Below are 25,720 nucleotides of genomic sequence, written 5' to 3'. Positions count from 1 at the left end.
CCTCCATTTTTCCCCTTTTTCTCCATTTTTCCCATTTTTCTCCATTTTTCCCATTTTCCCTCAATTTTTTTCCTTCATTTTTTCCAATTTCCACCAAAATTCCCCCATTTTTTTCCCATTTTCCTCAATTCTCCCGCACTTTCCTCATTTTTTCCCATTATTTTCCCATTTCCATCAAGTTTTACCTCATTTTTTCCCGTTTTTCATCATTTTTTCCCCATTTTCCTCCATTTTCCCCCCTCCCCTCCCCCCCTCAGCCACGCCCCTCCCCCCAAACAGGACAATAAATAACGGGGTGGGGGGAGGGGTGAGGGGGCGTGGCCAAAGGTGGGCGGGGCTTCGCCGGCCCCTCCCCCACCCCAATTTTCCCAAACCCGCCCCAATTCCCCCCAAAATCCCCTCCCCGCCCCTGCCCCCCCCGCGAGGTCAGACGTTGCGAACTTTGGGCTGAGCTGGGGGTGGGGGAAGGGCGGGACCGGGGAGGGGGGGGCGGGGCCTGGCCCCTCCCCCACCGCAATAATTAAAATAAATTAACATAAATTAACTCCGGGCGGGGGCGGGGCCGGTTTTTGGTTCGTAGCTGTGGGTGGGGGGAGGGGCGGGGAAAGGGGGGCGGGGTTTGGGCCCCTCCCCCCCCGTTCAGACCCCGCCCCCCAGGTGGGGGTGGGGGAGGGGCGGGGAGGGGGAGGGGGAGGGGCTGCAGGAGGAGCAGGAGGGGGAGGGGCAGGAGGAGGAGGTGGGGGAGGGGCAGGGCGGGGGAGGGGCGGGGCCCAGCAGGGGGAAGAGGGCGGGGCTCGGGCTGGCCCCTCCCCCTCCCGTCCCCGCCCCTCCCCCACCCAGCAGAGCCCCGCCCTCAATGGAGGGGCGGGGCCGCGAGGGGAGGGGCCGGGGGGGCGGGGCCAGCGCCGGCCAAGGCTGCGGAGAGAGGGGGGAGGGGCGTCAGAAGCCACGCCCACAAATGCCCGAAATCCCCACCGAGACCCCGCCCCGATCCCACCCGGCCCCGCCCCCGATCCCACCCGGCCCCGCCCCCGATCCCACCAGGCCCCGCCCCCGATCCCACCAGGCCCCGCCCCCGATCCCACCAGGCCCCGCCCCCCTCCCCTTTGGGGCCCCTCCCCCAATTTTGGGGATTTTTTTTTGTTTTTCCTGGGGAGGGGGAGGGGCGGCAAAAGCGTGAGCGGGGGGAGGGGCTGACAGCTGTCAATCATCCATCACACTGCTGTCAATCACACCTGTCAATCCCAGCTGTCAATCAATCGCGACTGTCAGTCAATCAATCTCACCTGTCAATCATTCCGAGCGCTCAATGCCACACCTGTCAATCAATTCCACCCATCAATCAATCAATCAATCAATCAAAAACCCACATGTCAATCAGTCTCACGGCTGTCAGTCGCTCACACCTGTCAATCAATCCCACAGCCGTCAATCAATCAATTAAAGCTGTCACTCACACCTGTCAATCACTCCCAGCTGTCAATCATGCTCTGCTGACAATCCCACCTATCAATCAATCAATCCCTGTCAATCACACCTGTCAATCACAGCTGTCAATCAATCCCTGGCAATCACACCTGTCAATCACAGCTGTCAATCAATCCCTGGCAATCACCCCTGTCAATCAATCCCTGTCAATCACACCTGTCAATCACAGCTGTCAATCACACCTGTCAATCACACCTGTCAATCACCCACCTTGGATCGCCGCCATGGGGGCGGGGCCCAGCAGCCCCCCCAGCACCGCCCCCCTGCAAAGCAAAGGGGGCGGGGTCACCGCGGGGTCACTGCGGGGTCACCGCGGGGTCACGTGGGGTCACGCGCCCCTCCCCCCCCCCCGGCCCCTCCCCCCGCACTCACCCGGAGCCGAGGCCGAGGGGGGAGGGGGCGGAGCCGGGCGGGGCCTCCGGGGGGGCGGGGCGGGCGGTCAGTGACGTCACTGGGGGGGGGCGGGGACACGGGGTCAGGGGTCAGCCCCCAAATCCCCTCAAAATTCCCAAAATCCCCTCAAAATTCCCGCAATTTCCTTAAATTTCCTGAAATCTGCTTCAAATCCCCCAAATTTGGTCAAAATCCCCCCGAAAATTCCCCTTAAAATTTACGAGATTTGCTTAAAAATCCCAAAATTTGGTTCAAACGCCCCTGCATTCCCCTTAAGATTCCCGAATCCCTTTAAAAGTCCCCAAATCTTCTCAAGATACCCCGGATTTGGTTAAAATACCCCTAAATTCCCCTGAAAATTCCATAAATCCCGTCAAAATTCCTGAAATTCCCTTAAAATTCCCCAGATTTGGTTTAAATTCTCCAAATTTGGTTAAAATTCCCCAAATCCTCTTAAAATTCTTCGCATTCTCTTTTAAATGCCCCAAATTCCATTAAGACACCCCAACATTCCCCTAAAAAATCAAAAATTCCCCTTAAAATTCCCCCAATCCCGTTAAAATACCCCAAAATCCCCCCCCCCCAAAGTCCCAAAATCTCCTTAAAATTTACAGAATTCCTCTAAAATTCCCCAAATTCCATTAAAATTTCCCCAATCCCCCCCTCCCCCTCCATTTTTTGGGGTTTTTTGGGGGTTTTGGGTCCCGGACCCACCTGTGGTGCCGAGGCTGCCGAGGGCGGGGCCGGGCGGGGTCACCTGGGGACATTTTGGGGCATTTTGGGGCATTTTGGGGCATTTTGGGGCATTTTGGGACATTTGGGAGAAATGAGAAATCCCAAACAACGAGCGATCCCAAAAACCCCAAACCCTAAAAAACGCCCCCCAAAAAAACCCTCCCAAAATAAACCGAACACCCAAAAAACCCCAAACCTCCCAAAAAAACCCCAAACCTCCCAAAAAACCCCAAACCTCCCAAAAAACCCCAAACCCTTCAAGCCCCATAAACCCGAATCCCACAAAAACCCCACAAAAATCCCACCAAAACCCCCCAAAAATCCCAAAACCCCAAATCACCACAACCCCCCAAAAAAACCCCAAACCCCACAAAAACCCCAAAACCCCCCAAATCCTAAATTCCATAAAAACCCCATAAAACCCCAAAAAATTAGCCCCCATTGAAAAAACCCCACAAATTCCAAAAATCCCCAAAAACGCCCCGAACCTCCAATAACACCCAAAACCCCATAAAAACCCCAAACTGCCCCAAATCCTGAACCCCAACCCCCCCCCAAAAAACCCCAAATCCCCCAAAGCCAAAACACTCAAAAATTCCCAAAACCCCAAATCTTAAACCCCAAAAATTCCCCCCAAACCCCCCAAAAAAACCCCACAAAATCCCATTTACCCCCAAACCCCCAAACCCCCAAACCCCTAAAACCCCATGAAAACCCCAAATCCACCCCAAAACCCCAAAAATTCCCCCAAAAAACCCCAAAGCCAAAAACCCTCAAAACCCCAAATCCCCCAAAACTTAAACCCCAAAAATTCCCCAAAACCCCCAAAAAAACCCCACAAAATCCCATTGAGCCCCAAACCCCCAAACCCCATAAAACCCCAAAACCCCAAAAAATTCCCAAAAAAACCCCCCTAAAACCCCCCAAAAACCCCAAATCCCTCAAACCCAAAAAAGCCCAAAACCCCCAAATCTTAAACCCCAAAAATCCCCCAAAACCCCCCAAAAAAACCCCACAAAATCCCATTTACCCCCAAACCCCCAAACCCCATAAAACCCCAAAACCCCAAAAATTCCCAAAAAAAAAACCCCCAAAACCCCAAATTTCGCCCCAAATTTCCCCTCTCACCCCCTGCGCTCCGTAGCTCGCGCCCTTCCCGCTGACGGCGCCGACGCTCGGGGGCCGATTTGGGGCATTTTGGGGCAGATTTGGGGCATTTTGGGGCAGGTTTGGGGCATTTTGGGGCAGATTCGGGAGATTTTGGGGCAGGTTTGGGGTGAAATTGGGCGGATTCGGGGCCGCCCCGCTGGGGTTGATCCGTTTCTCCTTCTGGCGGCGGTTGCAGAACCAGACCCGGATCACCTCCTTCTCCATGTGCAGCTGCTCCGCCATGCCCAGGATCTCCTCCGACGTCGGCTTCTGGTTCTGGAGCGAAAAACCCGAAAATTGGGAAAATTCGGGTGAAAAATGTGAAAATTTGGGAAAAAAACGGTGAAAAAACGGGAAATTTATAGGGGAAAAATGGGGAAATTATGGGGGAAAATCAGTGGGGTTTGGGGATCTCCTCTGACATCGGCTTCTGGTTCTGGTTGGGGCGAAAAACCCAAAAATTGGGAAAATTCGGGTGAAAAATGTGAAAATCTGGGAAAAAAACCAAGAAAACATGGGAAAAGATGGAGGAATTATGGGGGAAATTGGGGAAGTTTCAGGGGAAATGAGAGGGGAAAATGCCCCAGGATCTCCTCCGACGTCGGCTTCTGGTTCTGCTTGGGGCGAAAAACCCAAAAATTGGGAAAATTCGGGTGAAAAATGTGAAAATTTGGGGAAAAAACCCGTGAAAAAACGGGGGAAATAAATGGGGGAAATGGGGAAATTATGGGGGAAAATCAGTGGGGTTTGGGGATCTCCTCCGACATCGGGTTCTGGTTCTGCTTGGGGCGAAAAAACCCAAAAATTGGGAAAATTCGGGTGAAAAATGTGAAAATTTGGGAAAAAAAACCAAGAAAAAACGGTGAAAAATGAGAAATTATAGGGGAAATTATGGGGGAAAATGCCCCAGTGACCCCCGGTTTGGGGAACTCTCAAAAATTGGGAAACTTCTTGGTAAATCTGATTTGGGGGCAAAAAAAACCGAAAATTTATGGGGAAAGGGAAATTATGGGGAAAATTCGGGTGAAAAATGTGAAAATTTGGGAAAAAACCCAAGAAAAAATGGTGAAAAATGGGAAATTTATAGGGGAAATTATGGGGGAAAATCAGTGAGGTTTGGGGATCTCCTCTGACATTGGCTTCTGGTTCTGGTTGGGGTGAAAAAAGGGGAATTTGGGAAAATTTGGGTGAAAAATGTGAAAATTTGGGAAAAACCAAGAAAACATGGGAAAAGATGGAGGAATTATGGGGGAAATTGGGGAAGTTTCAGGGGAAATGAGAGGGGAAAATGCCCCAGGATCTCCTCCGACGTCGGCTTCTGGTTCTGGGGTGAAAAACCCGAAAATTGGGAAAATTTGGGTGAAAAATGTGAAAATTTGGGGAAAAAACGGTGAAAAAACGGGAAATTTATAGGGGGAAATGGGGAAATTATGGGGGAAAATCAGTGGGGTTTGGGGATCTCATTTGACATCAGGTTCTGGTTCTGCTTGGGATGAAAAACCCAAAAATCGGGAAAATTTGGGTGAAAAACCAGGAAAAAAGTGAAAAAATTGGGAAAATTGGGGGAAAAATTGGGAAAAAATGTTGGGTTTTGGGGCCGTTTTCAGTGGGATTTTTTGGGGGATTTTTGGAGGATTTTTTTGGTTTTTTGATAATTTCGTATTTTTGAGGGATATTTTGGGATATTTTTGGGTTAAATTCAGGACATTTTGGTTCATTTCTCACCGCCAGGAATGACTTTTCCAGTGAACCGGACATTGGTCTCCTTGCTGATTTGGGTTGGTTTGGGGCCATTTTGGGGCCATTTTGGGGCCACCCGTAATTAACTTTTGGTTCGCAGGAGATTTTTCAGCGGGAGGGAGGGGGGTTTTGGGGATTTTCGGGATTTTTTCGGGGTTTTTGGAGGATTTTGATAATCACACATATTTTGGGTTAAATTCAGCACATTTTGGTTCATTTCTCACCGCCAGGAAGGATTTCTCCAGGGCGAACCTCACGTTGGTCTCGATGCTGGTTGGCCTTCTTGTGGGCCGCCCGGGAACCCCGACCCAGAGGGAGGGGCCCAGCTGGGGGGGGCTGGGCAGGGCCGAGTCCGACATCGTCTCTGTATTGATCGGTATTGATCAGTATCGATTATTATTGATCAGTATTGGTTGTATTGATTGTATTGATCTCTATTGATCAGTATTGATTGTATTGATCCCCATTGACCCCATGGACACTGACATCATCTCTGGGGGGGACTGGGCAGGGCCGAGTCCGACATCGTCTCTGTATTGATCGGTATTGATCAGTATTGATCAGTATTGATCCTATTGATCACTATTGATCCCTATTGATTGTATTGATCCTATAGAGCCCATGGATCCCATTGACCCCATTGATACGATGGATACTGACATCGTCTCTGCATCGATCGGTATTGATCAGTATTGGTTGTATTGATCGGTATTGATCAGTATTGATCCCTATTGATTGTATTCATCCCATTGATCCCCATTGATCCTTATTGATCCCATGGGCACCGACATTGTCTCTGGGGGGGCTGGGCAGGGCCGAGTCCGACATCGTCTCTGCATTGATCGGTATTGATCGGTATTGATCAGTATTGGTTGTATTGATTGTATTGATCCCTATTGATCACTAGTGATTGCATTGATCCTACTGATCCCCATTGATCCCATTGATCCCATGGACACCGACATCGTCTCTGCATTGATCGGTATTGATTATTATTGATCGGTATTGATCAGTATTGGTTGTATTGGTTGTATTGATTGTATTGATCACTATTGATTGTATTGATCCCTATTGACCCCATTGATCCCATAGACACCAACATCATCTCTGTATTGATCAGTATTGATCAGTATTGATTGTATTGATCCCTATTGATCACTACTGATTGCATTGATCCCATAGAGCCCATTGACCCCATTGACCCCACTGATCCCTATTGATCCCATTGATCCCATTGATCCCAATGGGGTCAATGGGGTCAATGTGGAATCAATGGGATCAATAGGTGATCAATAACCGATCAATGGATCAATAACCGATCAATGGATCAATAACCGATCAATAACCCCCACCTGCGTCCCTCAGCCAGGTCTCCAGCAGCGGTTTCAGCTTGCACATGTTTTTGAAGCTGAGTTATGGGGATTTATTGATCCGTCTGGTGTATCTGTAGACTTCCCCATGGCCAGGCCAAGGTGCCCTGAAATAACCAAAATAACCCAAAATTAACCCAAAATTAACCCCAAATGCGCCCACAGCAGCTGCCCATGGCCAGGCCAACATCGCCCTGAAAATAACCAAAAATGACCCAAAATTAATCCAAAATTAACCCAAAAATAGCCCACAGAAACGCTTCCCCAAGGCCAGGCCAACGTCGCCCTGAAATGACCCAAAAAACCAAAATTAACCCAAAATTAACCCAAAAATAATTAACCCACAGAGCTGCCCATGGCCAGACCAACATTGCCCTGAAAATGACCGAAAATAACCCAAAATTAACCCAAAATTAGCCCACAGAAACGCTTCCCCATGGCCAGGCCAACGTCGCCCTGAAATAACCAAAATAACCAAAAATTAACCCAAAATTAACCCAAATTTAACCCAAAATAACCCAAAATTAACCGAAAATTAACCCAAAAATGACCCACAGAAACGCTTCCCCATGGCCAGGCCAACGTCACCTTGAAATTATAAAAAAATAACCCAAAAATTAACCCAAAATTAAAATTAACCCAAAATTAACCCACAGAAACGCTTCCCCATGGCCAGGCCAACATTGCCCTAAAAATACCAAAAATAACCCAAAATTAACCCAAAAATTAACCCACAGAAACCTTCCCCATGGCCAGGCCACGTCGCCCTGAAAATATAAAAAAATACCAAAAATAACCCAAAATTAACCCAAAATTAACCCAAAAATGACCCACAGAAACGCTTCCCCATGGTCAGGCCAACGTCACCTTGAAAATAACAAAAAATACAAAATACAACCCAAAAATAACCCAAAATTAACCCAAAAATAACCCAAAATCCTGAACCAATAAACCCTCCAAAAAACCCTAAAAACCCCCCCAAAAAACTCTCAAAAATTAAAACAAAACCAAAACAAAACCCTCAAAAAAAAATCCCAAATCCCCCAAAACCCCCCCTTAAAAAACTCAAATAAAACCCCCAAAAACCTTTAAAAAACCTCAAAAAATCCCCCAAAAATGCAAAAAAAAAATCCTATAAAAAACCCTTAAAGCCCCCTCAAAAAATCCCTAAAAAAAACCAAACAAAAAAACCCAAACCCCCCAAAACAAACAAAAAAAAAACCTTAAAAAAAAAAAAATATCCCTTTAAAAACCCCCCAAAAATCCCCCAAAAATCCCCACAAAACCCCCAAAAAATCCCCCCTAAAATCTAAAAAAAAACCACCCAAAAAACCTTTAAAAATCTCAAAAAAAAAAACCAAAAACCCTAAAAATACCCCAAAAAATCAAAATAAAACCCCCAAAAAACCTTCAAAAATTCCCCAAAAATCTCAAAAAAATCCCAAAAATCCAGGAGCCCCAAACCCCCTCCAAACCCCCCAAAAAACCCCAAAAATCCCCCAAAACGCCGATTTTTACCTGTGTGAAGCCCAGCTTGATGCGGCGCTGTTTGAAGGTGCGGGCGAACTGCTCGAGCTCCTCGAGGTCGCTCGGCTCCTCGGGGGGGGGGCCCGGGGGGGCCTCGGGGCCTTTGGGGGGCGCCCCCGGCGACTCGGGGACCCCCGGCCGGGCCAGGGGCTGCGGGGGAGAGAGCCCCAAAAACCCCATTGGGATAGCCCCAAATAACCCCAAATAACACCCAAAATAATCCCCAAATAACCCCAAAATAGCCCCCAAAAATCCCATTGGGATAGCCCCAAATAGCCCCAAATAACACCCAAAATAATCCCCAAATAACCCCAAAATAGCCTCCAAAAATCCCATTGGGATAGCCCCAAGCCCCAAATAACCCCAAAATAGTCCCAAATAACCCCCAAAATAGCCCCCAAAAATCCCATTGGGATAGCCCAATAGCCCCAAATAACACCCAAAATAATCCCCAAAACAACCCCAAAAATCCCATTGGAATAGCCCCAAATAACCCCAAATAACACCCAAAATAATCCCCAAAACAACCCCCAAAATATCCCCCAAAAATCCCATTGGAATAGAACCGAAATAGCCCAAATAACACCCAAAATAATCCCCAAAATAACCCCAAAAAACCCCCAAAAATCCCATTGGGACCCCAAAATACCAAATAACACCCAAAATAAAATAACCCCAAAATAGCCTCCAAAAATCCCATTGGGATAACCCCAAAATAGTTCTGAAATATCCCCCAAAAATCCCATTGGGATAGCCCCAAATAACCCCAAATAACACCCAAAATAATCCCCAAATAACCCCAAAATATCCCCCAAAAATCCCATTGGGATAGCCCCAAAGCCCCAAATAACACCCAAAATAACCCCAAAACCCCCAAAAACCCATTGTAGCCCCAATAGCCCAAACCCCAAAATCCCAATAAATCCCTTTAAAGACCCCCCCAGGGGCCGGGGAGAGAGCCCCAAAAATCCCATTGGGATAGCCCCAAATAGCCCCAAATAACACCCAAAATAATCCCCAAATAACCCCAAAATAGCCCCAAAAATCCCATTGGGATAGCCCCAAATAGCCCCAAAATATCCCCAAAAATCCCATTGGGATAGCCCCAAAATAGTCCCGAAATAGCCCCAAAATATCCCCCAAAACCCCCCAAAAATCCCACTGGAAAAGCCCCAAATAACCCCAAATAACACCCAAAATAATCCCCAAATAACCCCCCAAAAATCCCATTGGGATAGCCCCCAAATAGCCCCGAAATAGCCCTGAAATAACCCCAAAATAGCCCCCCAAAAATCCCATTGGAATAGCCCCAAATAGCCCCAAATAGCCCCCAAAATAATCCCCAAATAACCCCAAAACCCCCAAAAATCCCACTGGAATAGCCTGAAATAGTCCCGAAATAGCCCCCAAATAACACCCAAAATAACCCTGAAATAACTCCAAAATATCCCCAAAAAATCCCCCAAAATATCCCCCCAAAATAGCCCCAAAACAACCCCCCAAACCCCCCAAAAATCCCATTGGGATAGCCCCAAAATAGCCCCGAAAAAATCCTGAAAATAGACCCAAAATATCCCCAAAATATCCCCCAAAATAACCCCAAAACAACCCCCCAAACCCCCCAAAAATCCCATTGGAATAGCCCCAAAATAACCCCAAATAACCCCTAAAATAGCCCCAAAATATCCCCAAAATATCCCCCAAAATAACCCCAAAAATCCCATTGGGATAACACCCAAAATAGCCCAAATAACACCCAAAATAGCCCCAAAATAGCCCCCAAAATAACCCCAAATAACCCCTAAAATAGCCCCAAAATATCCCCTAAAATAGCCCCGAAATAACTCCAAAATATCCCAAAAATATCCCCAAAAATATCCCCAAAATAACCACCCAAACCCCCCAAAAATCCCATTGAAACAACACAAAATATCCCCAAAATAAACCCAAAATATTGGGGATTTTTGGGTTGTTTTGGGTTTCTGGGGTATTTGGGATTTTTGGGGTATTTGGGGTATTTTGGGGGGATTTTTGGGGTATTTTTGGTGGATTTTTGGGGTATTTTGGGGGTATTTTGGGGTATTTTCGATGGATTGTTGGGGTATTTTGGGGTTTCTGGGGTATTTGGGATTTTTGGGGTATTTTGGGGATTTTTGGGGTATTTTGGGGTTTCTGGGGTATTTGGGATTTTTGGGGTATTTTGGGGGGATTTTTGGGGTATTTGGGGGGTATTTTTTGTGTATTTTTGTGTATTTTTGGGGTGTTTTTGATGGATTTTGGGGTATTTTGGGGCTATTTTGGGGGGATTTTTGGGGGATTTTGGGGGAATTTTGCGGGTATTTTTGAGGGTATTTTGGGGTATTTTTGGGGTATTTCTGATGGATTTTTTGGGGTATTTTTGGGGTAATTTTGGGGTGTTTTGGGGTATTTTAGGGGTATTTTCGGGTGGATTTTTGGGGTAATTTTGGGGTAATTTTGGGGTGTTTTTGGTGGATTTTTGGGGGTATTTTTGGGGGGCGGGGTATTTTGGGGGTATTTGGGGGTATTTTGGGGGTATTTTTGGGATATTTTTGGGGTATTTTGGGGGTATTTTTGGGATATTTTTGGGATATTTTTGGGGGTATTTTTGGGGATTTTTGGGGTATTTTTGGGATATTTTTGGGGTATTTTTTGGGGTATTTTTGGGGTATTTTTGGGATATTTTTGGGGTATTTTTGGGTATTTTGGGGTATTTTGGGGGTATTTTGGGGGTATTTTTGGGGTATTTTGGGGGTATTTTTGGGGTATTTTGGGGGTATTTTTTGGGATATTTTGGGGTATTTTTGGGGGTATTTTTGGGATATTTTGGGGGTATTTTGGGGGTATTTTTGGGGGTATTTTTGGGGTATTTTTTGGGTATTTTTTGGGGTATTTTTGGGGTATTTTTGGGGGTATTTTTGGGGTATTTTGGGGAGATTTTTGGGGTATTTTTGGGGTATTTTGGGGTATTTTTGGGGTATTTTCAGCCGGTACCTGTGCGTGCAGCCCCCCGCGGGGGGGGTTGGGCAGGAGCCCCCCCGGGCTGTGCTGAGGTAGCTGAAAGAGATTGGGGGGGGGCAACAGCCCTGGGGGGGGGAGGGTCAGGGGGTCCCAAAACCCCACAGGGACCCCCAGACCCCAAAATCCCCCAAAATCCCCCCCAAACCTCCCCAAATGCCCAAATCCCCCCAGACCCCCCCCAACTCCCCAAATCCCCCCAAAATTGCCCCAAAATCCCCCCTGTGACCCCCCCCCAAATCGCCCAATGCCCCCCCCAAATCCCCCAAAAATTGCCCCAAATCCCCCCCAAAATCTCCTGTGACCCCCCCAAATTGCCCAATGCCCCCCCAGATCCCCCAAACTCCCCCAAAATTGCCCCAAATCCCCCCAAATCCCCCCCAAAATCCTCCCCAAATTCCCTCCCCAAACTCCCCCCAGATCCCCTCCAATCCCCCCCAAAACCCCCCAGCCCCTCCCCCCCCAGCCCCTCCCCCCTCACCGGGGTGCGGCCCCCCCTGGCCCGGGGGGGGCAGCAGGAATTGGGGCGGGGGCTGCAGGGGCGGCGCCCCCGGCACCAGCAGCAGCTGCGGCAGCTGCACCAACTGCTGCACGTCCTGCGGGACCGACGGACACACGGACACGGGACGGACGGACACAGGGACGGACGGACGGACAGGGGAGAGACGGACACACGGACACACGGACACACGGACACGCGGACACACGGACAGACATGGACACACGGACAGAGGACGGAAACGGGACACAGGGACGGATGGACGGACACAGGGACACACGGACAGACAGGGGACACACGGACACACGGACACGCGGACACGCGGACAGGGGACACACGGACAGACGGACGGACACAGGGACGGACGGACGGACACAGGGACACACGGACACGGACAGGGGAGAGACGGACACACGGACACACGGACAGACAGGGGACACGGACACACGACGGAACGACACGGACACACAGACAGGGACACACGACACGGACACGGACGCAGGGACGGACGGACAGGGGACAGACAGACACAGGGACGGACGGACACGGACAGGGGAGAGACGGACACGCGGACACACGGACACGCGGACACACGGACAGACAGGGGACACACGGACACACGGACACACGGACAGACATGGACACACGGACAGACGGACGGACACAGGGACGGATGGACACGGACAGGGGGGAGACGGACACACGGACACACGGACACAGGGACACGGACAGACAGGGGACACGGACACGCGGACACACGGACACGCGGACAGGGACACACGGACAGACGGACGGACACAGGGACGGATGGACACGGACAGGGGGGAGACGGACACACGGACAGACGGACACAGGGACACGGACAGACAGGGGACACGGACACACGGACACGCGGACAGGGGACACACGGACAGACGGACGGACACAGGGACGGATGGACAGGGGACAGACGGACACAGGGGACACACGGACACAGGGGACAGATGGACACACAGATGGACGGGCGGGCACACGGACACACGGACGGACAGGGGACACATGGACAGAGGGACGGACACAGGGACGGACACACGGACACACAGACACGGGGACACACGGACACACGGACGGACAGGGGACACATGGACAGAGGGACGGACACAGGGACGACACACGGACACACAGACACGGGGACACACGGACACACGGACAGACAGGGGACAGACGGACGGACGGACAGACAGGGGACAGACGGACAGACAGGGGACAGACGGACACGGACGGGCACACGGACAGACAGAGGGACGGACGGACACACGGACAGGGGGGGCACAGGGGCACGGAGGGACAGACGGATGGACAGACACACGGACACACAGACAGGGGACAGACGGGACACAGGGACGGACAGAGGGACAGACGGACACGGACACACGGACACGGGGATGGACGGAGGGACGGACAGGGGGACACAGGGACGGACGGACAGACAGACGGCACAGAAGGACAGGGGGACGGACGGACGACGGACGGACGGACAGATGGATGGACAGACAGACGGACGGACGGGGGGACATGGGGGGGGCGGTCACGTGAGCTGTGGGAGCCCCCGGGAAGGGGGGATTGGGGGGGGGGGTTTGGGGTGAATTTTGGGGATTTTTGGGATTTTGGGGTAAATTTTGGGGGTGATTTTGGGGGTGATTTGGGGGTGATTTCAGGGTAAATTTGGGGTGATTTTGGGGTAAATTCAGGATTATTTTGGGGTGATTTAGAGGCTATTTTAGGGTGAGTTTTGGGGGGCGATTTTGGGGTAAATTCGGGTTATTTTGGGGTGATTTTGGGGGTGATTTGGGGCTATTTTAGGGTGATTTTGGGGTGACTTTGGGGTACATTTGGGGTGATTTTGGGGTAAATTTGGGGTAAATTTTGGGAGATTTTGGGGGTGACTTTGGGGTACATTCAGGATTATTTTGGGGTTATTTTGGGGTGACTTTGGGGGTGATTTGGGGGTTATTTTGGGGTGACTTTGGGGTGATTTTGGGGTTATTTTGGGGTAAATTTCAGGATTATTTTGGGGTTATTTTGGGGGTGACATTCAGGATTATTTTGGGGCTATTTTTGGGGTGACTTTGGGGTTATTTGGGGGTGACTTTGGGGTCCATTCCCGCCCCCCCCCCCCCCCCCCCACACCCCCCTCGCGCCCCCGTTATTTGGGGTGACTTTGGCGGCGGGGCGGGGGCCAAGTGCGTCGCGGGGGCTGTGCCCTCGGGGGCCGGGGCGGCGGCGGGCGCTGGGGCCGACAGCTGGATGGCGGCCGCGGCCGCCAAGAGCTGAGCCTGGGCAGGAGCTGCTGCGGGGGCGTGGGCGGCGCTGCGCCGCGGCGGGGGGCGGGGCGGGCGGGACGGGGCTGGGGGGGACAGACGGACAGCGGTTGGGAGGCGGCAGCGATAGGGGGCCGCGGCGGCCAAGAGCGGACCGGACAGCGGCCAGGATGCGCTGCCAGGGGCCGGACAGGGGACAGACAGGGGGACGGACCGACGGACAGACGGACAGCGATGGACGGACGGACAGACAGCGATGGGGATGGACAGACGGACAGCGGTGGGGATGACGGGACGGACAGACGGACAGCTGTGGGGACAGATGGACAGAATGGGGACAGGGGCGGACAGACGGACAGGCGGGCGGACGGCAGACGACGGACAGCATGGGGGGACAGAGGACAGCAGTGGGGATGGACAGACAGGGGATGGACAGACGGACAGCGATGGGGACAGGGGATGGACAGACAGCGACGGGGATGGACAGACGGACAGGGATGGGGACGGACAGACAGACAGGACGGAGGCGGACAGGGGCGCGATAGGGGCAGGCAGCAATGGGGGAGGAAGACGGACCGATGGACAGGGGATAGACGGACAGGGGGACAGACGGACAGGGACAGACAGACAGCAGGGGGCAGCAGAGGGACACACGGACAGGGGCACAGCAGGGACAGGGTCAGCACGAGGTCACGGGGTCAGCACGAGGTCACGGGGGTCACACGAGGTCACGGGGGTCACACGAGGTCAGTCCGGGGTCACACACGAGGGGGGCGGGGCAGCGGGTCAGTACCAGCCCCAAGCCCCGCCCCCCGCAGCGGCAGCAGCAGCGAAGCCCCGCCCACAAATCCCAAACCCCGCCCACAAATCCCAAACCCCGCCCACAAACCTCCCCCAAATGTCCCCAGATGACCCCAGATGACCCCAACTGTCCCCAAAACGACCCAAAATGTCCCCAAATGTCCCAGATGCCCCGAAAATGACCCAAAATGTCCCAAAAATGCCCCCAGATGTCCCCAAGTGTCCTCGAATGTCCCCAAATGCCCCAAAACGCCCCAAATGACCCCAAATGACCCCAAATGCCCCTGAAATGCCCCCAATGACCCAAATGTCCCAAAAATGCCCCAAATGTCCTCAAATGTCCCCAAAGTCCCCAAATGCCCCCAAACGCTCCTAAACGTCCCCGAAATGCCCCCAAAATCTCCCCCAAAATGTCCCCAAATGTCCCCAAAGTCCCAAAAATGCCCCAAATTGCCCTGAAATGCTCCAAATGCTCCAAAATGTCCCCAAAATGTCCCCAAAAATGTCCCAAATGTCCCCAAATGCCCCAAAATCTCCCCAAATGCCCCGAAAATGTCCCCAAAATGTCCTTGAATGCCCCAAAATGACCCCAGATGTCCCCGAATGTCCCCAAATGCCCCGAAATGTGCAAAATGCCCCAGATGTCCCCAAAATGCCCCAAAACGACTCAAAATGTCCCCAAATGTCCTTCAAATTGCCCCAAAATGTCCCCGAAATGTCCCCAGATGTCCCCAAGTGTCCTCGAATGCCCCAAAACGACCCAAAATGTCCCCAAATGCCCCGAAAATGTCCCCAAAATGTCCTTGAATGCCCCCAATGCCCTGAAATGTCCCCAAATTGCCCCAAAACGCCCCCAAATCTCCCCAGATGTCCCCAATGACCCAAATGCCCCAATTGTCCCCAAACGCCCCAAAAATGCCCCAAAACGTCCCCAAATTGCCCCAAATTGCCCCAAAACGACCCCAAATGTCCCCAAACGCCCCAAATTGCCCGAAAATGTCCCCAAAATGTCCTTGAATGCCCCAAAATGACCCCAGATGTCCCCGAATGCCCCCGAATTGGGGCCGCGCGCCTCCCCCGCACTCACCCCCGCCAGCTGGGTTCCCGCCAGCAGCAGCTGAGCCGGGGGGGGGAGGGGCGCGGCCTGGGGGGGGGGAGGGGCCGCGTCCGTCACCTGCGGGGGGAGGGGCGGAAATTCAGGAAAATTCCGGGAGAATTCCGGGAAAATTCGGGGAAAATTTGGGGAAATTCTGGGGGGGTTTGGGAGAATTTGAGAGAATTTTGGGACATTTCAGGCAAATTATGAGGAAAATTTGGGGAAATTCTGGGAAAATTTGGGGGAAATTTGGCGAAATTTGGGGGAAATCCCAGGAAGTTTGGGGAAATTTGGGGGAAATTCTGGGGATTCAGGGCGGGTTTGGGAGAATTTGGGAGAATTTTGGGAAATTTCAGGCAGATTTTTGAGGAAAATTTGGGGGAAATTCTGGGAAATTTCAGGCAATTTTGGGGAAAATTTGGGGAAGTTTGGGGAAATTTGGGAAAATTTGGGGAAATTCAGGAATTTTGGGGAAATTTGGGGAAAAATCTGTGGAATTTGGGGGAAATTTGGGGAAAAAAAAAATCTGTGAAATTCCAGGAAATTTTGGGGAAAATTGTGGGGAAATTACAGGAAATTTGGGGGAATTCTGGGAAAATCTGGGGAAAATTACAGGAAATTTGGGGAAATTTCTGGGAAATTTCTGGGAAAATTCTGGGTAAATTTCAGGCAAATTCGGGCAAATCTGGGGTAAATTTCGGGCAAATTCAGGGGAAAATTTTGGGGAAATTCTGGGAAATTCAGGAAAAATTGGGGAAATTTGGGTAAATTCTGGGAAATTACGGGAAAATTCCAGGGAAATTTGGGGGAAATTCTGGGGATTTTGTGGGGGTTGGGAGAATTTGGGAGAATTTTGGGACATTTCAGGCAGATTTTTGAGGAAAATTTGGGGGAAATTCTGGGAAATTTGGTGAAATTTGGGGGAAATTCCAGGAAGTTTGGGGAAATTTGGGAAAAATCTGTGGAATTTGGGGGAAATTTGGGAAAAAAAAAATCTGTGAAATTCCAGGAAATTTTGGGGAAAATTTCAGGGAAATTTCTGGGAAAATTCGGGAAATTGTGGGGAAATTCTGGGAAAATTTGGGGAAATTCTGGGGAAATTACTGGGAAAATTTTGGGGAAATTTCTGGGAAATTTCTGGGAAAAATCTGGGGTAAATTTCCGGCAAATTCGGGGAAAATTCTTGGAAAATTTGGGGAAATTCAGGAAAAATTGGGGAAATTTGGGAAAATTCCGGGAAATTTGGGGGGAAATTCTGGGGATTTTGGGGGGTTGGGAGAATTTGGGAGAATTTTGGGACATTTCAGGCGGATTTTGAGGAAAATTTGAGGAAATTCTGGGAAATTTGGGGAAATTTGGGAAAAATTTCTGGGGAATTTGGGGGAAATTTCTGGGAAAATTCTGGGAAAGTTCTGGGTAAATTTCGGGCAAATTCAGGGAAAATTTTGAGGAAATTTTGGGGGAAATTCTGGGAAATTTGGGAAAATTTGGGAAAAAAATTTGGGGAAATTTTAAGGGAAATTCTGGGAAATTGCAGGAAATTTCAAGCAAATTTGGGCAACTCTGGGGTAAATTTTGGGCAAATTCAGGGAAAATGTCAGGGAAATTTGGGGAAATTCTGGGAAAATTTCTGGGAAAAATCTGTGAAATTCGGGGAAATTTCTGGGAAAATTTTGGGGAAATTTCTGGGCAAATTCTGGAAATTCAGGGAAAATTCCGGGCAAATTTGGGGAAATTTGGAGCAAATTCTGGGGTGAATTTCGGGCAAATTCAGGGAAAAATTCAGGGAAATTTGGGGAAATTCTGGAAAATTCTGGGAACTTCTGGGGAATTCGGGCAGTTCTGGGGCTTTGGGGAGGATTTGGGGGATTTGGAGCTGATTTTGGGGTGTTTGGGGTGGAATTTTGGGTATTTTGGGGCTTTTTTGTATTTTGGGGCTGATTTTGGCAGAATTTTGGGGTTTTAGGGGCAAATTTTGGGGGTTTTGTCTCATTTTGGGGCGGTTTGAGCCAATTTTGGGATATTTTGGGTGTTTTTCCGCGTTTTTGGGGGTTTTTTGGTGATTTTGGGGTGGATTTTGGGGTATTTTGGGTGGTTTTTTTGGTATTTTGAGGGTGTTTTGGCCAATTTTGGGGCTGATTTTGGGGCAGCTTTTGGAGCATTTGGGGCTGGTTTGGGGGGAATTTTGGGGTTTATGGGGCAAATTTTGGGGCTTTTGGCTCATTTTGGGGCATTTTGGGTGGTTTTTGGTATCTTTGGGGTGTTCGGGGCTGATTTTGGGGTATTTTGGGTGGATTTTGGGGTGATTTGGGTGTTTCTTCGGTGGTTTTTGGGTTTTTTGGTGATTTTGGGGCTGGTTTTGGGGGAATTTTGGGGTTTATGGGGCAAATTTTGGGGCTTTTGGCTCGTTTTGGGGTGGTTTGAGCCAATTTGGGGGCATTTTGGGGGTTTTTTGGTGTTTTTGGGGGTTTTGGGGCACATTTGGGGCAGATTTTGGGGTGTTTGGGTGGATTTGGGGGTATTTTGGGTGAATTTTGGGGTATTTTGGGTGTTTTTTCAGTGATTTTTGGGTTTTTTGGGTGATTTTTGGGGCGGATTTTGGGCCCCCCCCATTTCCTGTTTTGCCGCCGCCGCCCCCGCCCGGGATTTCCCCCCCCCCCGCCCCTCCCCCACCCCGGGGCACCAAAACAGGAACCGGGGAGGGGGGGAGGGGCAGAATTTGGGGGAAAATTTGGGGGATTTTGGGGCAAAAAATTTGGGACAGGATTTGGGGGATTTTGGGGAAAAATTGGGGGAATTTGGGGCAGAATTTGGGGGGATTTTAGGGGAATTTTTGGGGTGGATTTGGGGAATTTTGGGGCAGAATTTGAGGCAAATTTTGGGGGACGATTTGGGGGATTTTGGGGTGCGAAATTTGGGGATATAGGGGTAGATTTTGGGGCAGGATTTGAGGGATTTTGGGGTAAAATCTGGGGGATTTGGGGGGAAAATTGGGGGAAATTTGGAGAAGAATTTGGGGGATTTGGGGCAGAATTTAGGGGGGATTTTGGGGAAAATTTTGGGAGATTTGGGGGGAAATTTTAGGGAAGAATTTGCAGGATTGGGGGCCCAATTTGAGGGGATTTGGGGGAGGATTTTGGGGTCGATTTTCAGGATTTTTGGGGAGGATTTTGAGGTGATTTTTGGGGTATTTTGGGAGGATTTTGGGGAGGATTTTTGGGGAGGATTTTGAGGTGATTTTGGGGAGGATTTGGGGAGAATTTTGGGGGTATTTTGGGAGGATTTTGGGGAGGATTTTCAGGATTTTTGGGGAGGATTTTGGGGGTATTTTCGGGAGGATTTTGGGGTAAAGTTTCAGGATTTTTGGGGAGGATTTTCAGGATTTTGGGGAGGATTTTTGGGGCAGATTTTCAGGATTTTTGGGGAGGATTTTCAGGATTTTGGGGTTTCTCTCTCTTACCTTGGCGCCGGGGGGGGCGGGGCCCAAGGGGGGGGGTTTGTTCTGCTGGGCCTGGGGGGGGGAGGAGCCGTTTTTGGGGGGGATCCCCCAAAAAAAACACAAAAAAAAAAAAACCAAAACCCCAAAATGCCCAAATCTCACCTGGTGGTTCGTGTCGGGTCCATTGGCTTCTGTGTCTGGGGGAGAGGGGACACTCAGGGGGGTCCCCAAATCCCCTCGGGGACCCCCCAATGTCCCAAAATTGTCCCAAAATTGTCCCCAAAATTGTCCCCAAAATTGTCCCAAAATTGTCCCAAAATTGTCCCCAAATTGTCCCCAAAATTGTCCCCAAAATTGTCCCAAAATTGTCCCCAAAATTGTCCCCAAAATTGTCCCAAAATTGTCCCAAAATTGTCCCCAAATTGTCCCCAAAATTGTCCCCAAAATTGTCCCCAAATTGTCCCCAAAATTGTCCCCAAAATTGTCCCAAAAGCCCCAAAATTCTCCAGCCCCAGGGGTTTAGACATCCCCAAATTGTCGCGGAAAGACCCCAAATTACCCCAAAATCACCCCAAAAATCAGCTCAAACTCACCCAAAATTCAGCCCCAAAATCACCCAAAAAATCAGCCCTAAACCACCCCAAAATTACCAAAAATTCAGCTCAAAATAACCCAAAATTCAGCCCAAAATCACCCCAAAATGACCCAAAAATCAGCCTGAAATCACCCCAAAAATCAGCTCAAAATCACCCAAAATTCAGCCCAAAAATCACCCTAAAAATCAACCAAAAACCACCCCAAAATGACCCAAAAATCAGCCTGAAGTCACCCCAAAAATCAGCCCAAAATCACCCAAAAATCACCCCAAAAATCAGCCTAAATTCACCCAAAAATCACCCCAAAAATCACCCAAAAATCAGCCTGAAGTCACCCCAAAATCAGCTCAAAATAACCCAAAATTCAGCCCAAAACTCATCCTGAAATCACCTCAAAAATCACCCAAAAATCACCCAAAAATCAGCCTGAAATTGCTTCATCCCAAAACTCCCCCAGGTCACCCCAAAATCAGCAGAAATCACCCCAAAATGACCCCAAATGGCTCTGGAATTGCCCCAAAATGACCCCAAATGGCTCTGGAATTGCCCCAAAATGACCCAAAACCGCCCCAAAATGACCCTGAAATCACTTCACCCCAAAATCCCTCGGATGACCCCGAAGTGACCCAAAATCAGCCAAAATCGGCCCAAAATTCGCTCAGAATTCCAGAACATCGCTCCCAAATCACCTCAGACCACCCCAAAATCACCCAGAAAATCCAAATAAATCCAGATAATTCAAAATCACCCCAAAATGAACCGAAACCACCCCAAAATTGCCCCCAAATCACCCCAAAATTCCAAATCATTCAAAATCACTCAAAACCACCCCGAAATGAACCAAACCCCCCCCAAAATCGGCCCGAAATTTCCAATTTACTCCAAATAACTCCAAATCACCCCAAAGTCACCCAAAATCGGCCAAACCCCCCCAAAATTATCCCCAAAATGATTGAAACCGCCCCCAACAGCCCCAAAAAACCCCAAATCCTCCCCAAAATTCACCCGAATCGCCCCAAAATCCCTCCCAAGGATCTTAAATTGCCCCCAAATTTCTCAAATTTGCCCCAAAACCACCCCAAAAATCCCCAAATTTCCCAAATTCTCCCCAAATCGCCCCAAAGTCGCTCCCAAAAATCCCAAAATTTCTCAAATTCTCCCCCAAATCGCCCCAAAATTTCCCAAAATTCACCCGAATCGCCCCAAAATCTCTCCCGAAAATCCCCAAATTTCCCCAAATTTCCCAAAATTTCCCGAATTCTCCCCAGACCCACCCGGTACCTGCGGGGGGAAGGGGCTCGGCCCCTCCCGGGGGGGTTTTTTGGGGATTTTGGGTTTTGGGGATTTTTGGGTTTTTTGGGGGCTCCGAGCGGCTCCGGGCGGGCGCGGGGGGGGGAGGGGCAGCCCGGGGGTGTCGCCCCCCCCCCCATCCCCCCCCTCATTTGCATGAGGCAGCCCCGGGGGGGGGAGGGGCAGCCCCGGGACCCGCCCCTCCCCCCACTTTCACTTCTGCTTTCGCCAATTTTGGGGGATTTTAATTAAAAAAAAATAAAATTTAAATTTTACAAAAGGAGAGAATTGAGTGAAAATGGCCCAAATTTGGGGGGGAGGGGGTGGGGGGGAGGAGAGGGGGGAGCCTGACCCCAAAATCCCCTGAAATTATCTCAAAATAATAAAAAAAAAAATCCCACAAAATTCACCCAAAATTCCCTCAAATTATCCCAAAATAATAAAAAAAAAAATCCCACAAAATTCCCACAAAATCTTAAAAAAAGTCCACATCAAACCCAACCCAAATCCACCCGAAATTACCCCAAATGCCCCAAAATCCTCACAAAATTCACCCCAAATCCTCCCAAATTCCCCCAGAATTCACCCCGAATTCCCCAAAATAAAAAAACCTCCCCCAAATCCACCCAGAATCCACCAAAAAAAAACACCCCAAAATGCCCTAAAATCCACCAAAATCCTCCAAATTCACCAAAATCCACCCAAAATACCCAAAAGTCCTCCAAAATTCACCCAAATTACGCCAATATCATCCAAAATTTCCTCAAATCCCCCCCCAAAATTCACCAAATCCACCCAAAACCATTCCAAAATTCACCCCAAAATTCCAAAATTCACCCTAAATCCCCCAAATTCACCCCAAATCCTCCAAAATTTACCCAAAATTGCCCCAAATTACCCCAAAATCCCCAAATCCCCCCCCCTCCAGTACCTGAGGCCCAGACATTGGGGTTCACCATGGTGGGTCCGGATTTGGGGGAATTTTGGGGAATTTGGGGATTTGGGGAGGGTTTAGGGAGGGTTGAAGGGGAATTTTGGGCAATTTTGGGGAGATTTTGGGACGGTTTGGGAGGGGACTGTGGGGTGGGATTGGGGGAATTTTGGGAGGGATTTTGGGGCGGATTTGGGGAGGATTTGGGGGATTTTGGGAGGGTTTAGGGGAGGGTTTAAGGAGGAATTTTGGGGGATTTGGGGAGGATTTGGGGGAGGATTTTGGGGGGATTTTGGGGGAATTTGGGGGATTTTGCGGGCCCGGCCCCGCCGCTCCAGGAAGCTCCGGAGGAAGCGGCGGCGGAACCGCGGGGCGGGGGGGACGCGGTCACATGGAGCGGCACCCCGAAAACAGCCCCAAAACGGACTGAAAACAACCCAAAACCAGCCCCAAAAACAGCCCCGAAAACGGACAGAAAACAACCCAAAAATCACCCGAAAACCCAAAACAGCCCCGAAACAGCCCGAAAACGGACCGAAAATCACCCCAAAAATTGACCGAAACCAGCCCCGAAATACCCCGAAAACTGACCGAAAACAGCCTGAAATCAGCCCAAAAAACAGCCCCAAAACACCCCAAAAACAGACCTAAAAATCACCCCAAAATCAGCCCAAAATTCACCCCGAAAACAGCCCCAAAACGGACCCAAACCAGCCCAAAAAACAGCCCCAAAAATCAGCCCAAAAGCAGACCGAAAATCACCCCCAAAACAGTCCCAAAACACCCCGAAAACGGAGCGAAACCAGCCCGAAAACAGCCTGAAATCAGCCTGAAAACACCCTAAAAATCACCCCAAAAATCACCCCAAAAGCAGCCCCAAACACCCCAAAAACAGACCTAAAAATCACCCCAAAATCAGCCCAAAATTCACCCCGAAAACAGCCAAAAACCAGCCTGAAACCAGCCCGAAATCAGCCTAAAATTCACTCAGAAAACAGCCCCAAACACCTGAAAACGGCCCGAAAACGGCCCGAAAATACCCTAAAAATCAGCCCAAAAATCACCCTGAAAACAGCCCCAACATCCCAAAAACGAACCGAAACCAGCCCAAAAAACAGCCCCAAAAATCAGCCCAAAACCAGACCGAAAATCACCCTGAGAACAGCCCCAAAACCCCAAAACAGCCCAAAACCAACCTGAAAATACCCTAAAAATCATCCCAAAATTCACCCCCAAAACAGCCCCAAACGAGCCCGAAATCAGCCCAAAAACAGCCCCAAAAATCACCCCAAAACCAGCCCGAAAACAGACAAAAAACCAGCCCAAAATTCACCCTGAAAACAGCCCCAAACAGCCCGAAAAACAGCCCAAAAAATCACCTGAAACCTTTCTGAAATCAGCCCAAAAACAGCCCAAAAATTCACCCCAAAACCAGCCCGAAAATCCCCCTAAAACCGGTCAAAATTCCCCCAAAATTCACCTGAAAATACCCGAAAATGTCCAAAATTTACCCGAAACCACCTAAATTCACCCGAAAATACCTGAAATTTACCTAAAAATACCTGAAATTAACCCAAAAAGCCCGAAATTCACCTGAAAACACCCGAAATTCACCCAAAATTCACCCGAAATTGCCCAAAATTGCCCAAAAATGCCCAAAATTCACCCGAAAATACCCAAACCACCTGAAAACACCCGACAGTGTCTGAAATTCACCTGAAATTCACCCAAAATACCCAAAGTACCCGAAATTCACCCCAAATTTGCCCCAAACTGTGAAATGAACCCAAAACCGCCTGAAATTCACCCGAAATTGACCCAAAGTAACGGAAATTCACCCAAAATTCACCCAAAATTCACCCAAAATGCTCAAAATTCACCCAAAAATACCTGAAATTCACCCAAAATTCCGCCAAAAATAACTGAGACACCCGAAATTCACCCCAAAATGCCCAAAATTCACCCAAATTCACTTGAAAATACCTGAAAATACCCAAAATTCACCCCAAAATACCCAAAATTCACCCCAAATTCACCTGAAAATGCCCCAAATTCACCCCAAAACGCCCAAAATTCACCCAAACCCGCCTAAAATTCACCCAAATTTACCCAAAAATACGCGAAATTCACCCCAGATTCACCCCGAGGCGCCCGAAAAGACTCGAAATTCACCCCAAATGCCCCAAATTCAGCCCAAATTTACCCAAATCCGCCCGAATTCACCTGAAATTCACCTGGAAATGCCGAAAATGCCCCAAATTCAGCCCAAATTCAGCCCAAATTCACCCCAAAGCCCCCTGAGCTCCTGACCCAAATCAGGGACAAAGTGACACCGGGATTGTCCCCAAGGTGACACGGGAATGTCCCCAGGGTCAGGACACGGTGACATTGAGAATGTCCCCAAGGTGGGGACACCGAGACACCGGGAATGTCCCCAAGGTGACACCGGGATTGTCCCCAACAAAGGGACACTGAGACATCAGGATTGTCCCCAACATGGGGACATTGTGACACCGGGAATGTCCCCAAGGTGGCACCGGGAATGTCCCCAAGGTGGCACCAGGATTGTCCCCAAGGTGGCACCAGGAATGTCCCCAAGACAGGAACAGCACCGGGACGGGCAGGGGGACACCGGGATTGTCCCCAGGGTCGGGACAATGTCACCGGGAATGTCCCCAAGACAGGGACACAGTGACACCACCAATGTCCCCAACGAGGTGACACCAGGAGAGCACAAATGTCCCCAACACGGGGACACCGAGACACCAGGATTGTCCCCAAGGTGACACCGGGAACGTCCCCAAAGTGAGGATGAGGTGACACTGGGATTGTCCCCAGGACAGGGACAATGTGACATTGGGATTGTCCCCAACGAGGTGACACCAGGAGAGCACAAATGTCCCCAAAGCAGGGACACGGTGACACCGAGATTGTCCCCAAGGTGGGGACACCGAGACACCGGGAATGTCCCCAACAAAGGGACACCGAGACATCAGGATTGTCCCCAAGACAGGGACAATGTGACACCGGGATTGTCCCCAAAGCAGGGACACGGTGACACCAGGAATGTCCCCAAGGTGAGGACGAGGTGACACCAGGATTGTCCCCAGCACGGGGACACTGCCACCCTCAATGGTCCCAAGGTGACACCGGCATTGTCCCCAAGGTGGCACCGAGGCCACCGATGTCCCCGACATCCCCGATGTCCCCAAAGTGTCCCCAAAACCCCCCAGGTGTCCCAAAGTGTCCCCAAATTCCCCCAAATGTCCCCAAATGTCCCCAAAACGTCCCCAAATGTCCCCAAATGTCCCCAAATGTCCCCAAAACGTC

At 50.0% G+C, this 25,720-nt stretch overlaps 1 protein-coding gene across 1 annotated transcript; it reads right to left on the bottom strand.

Annotated features, from left to right (window-relative positions):
- Nucleotides 1–853: 853 nt before the first annotated feature.
- On the bottom strand, nt 854–22,418 carry POU2F2 (POU class 2 homeobox 2). Its single transcript, XM_030970079.1, is given in 15 exon segments — nt 854–915; nt 1,699–1,751; nt 1,861–1,939; nt 2,596–2,638; nt 3,745–4,041; nt 5,730–5,869; nt 6,858–6,956; nt 7,304–7,331; nt 8,394–8,552; nt 11,415–11,506; nt 11,920–12,034; nt 16,126–16,212; nt 19,595–19,645; nt 19,736–19,770; nt 22,391–22,418. Coding segments are annotated over 15 exon segments (1,368 nt in total).
- Nucleotides 22,419–25,720: the final 3,302 nt, after the last annotated feature.

The sequence above is a fragment of the Camarhynchus parvulus genome, unplaced genomic scaffold, assembly GCF_901933205.1.
Source record: "Camarhynchus parvulus unplaced genomic scaffold, STF_HiC, whole genome shotgun sequence".
Classification (NCBI taxonomy): Eukaryota; Metazoa; Chordata; class Aves; order Passeriformes; family Thraupidae; genus Camarhynchus; species Camarhynchus parvulus.
This window is presented reverse-complemented; position numbering and strand designations above follow the sequence as displayed.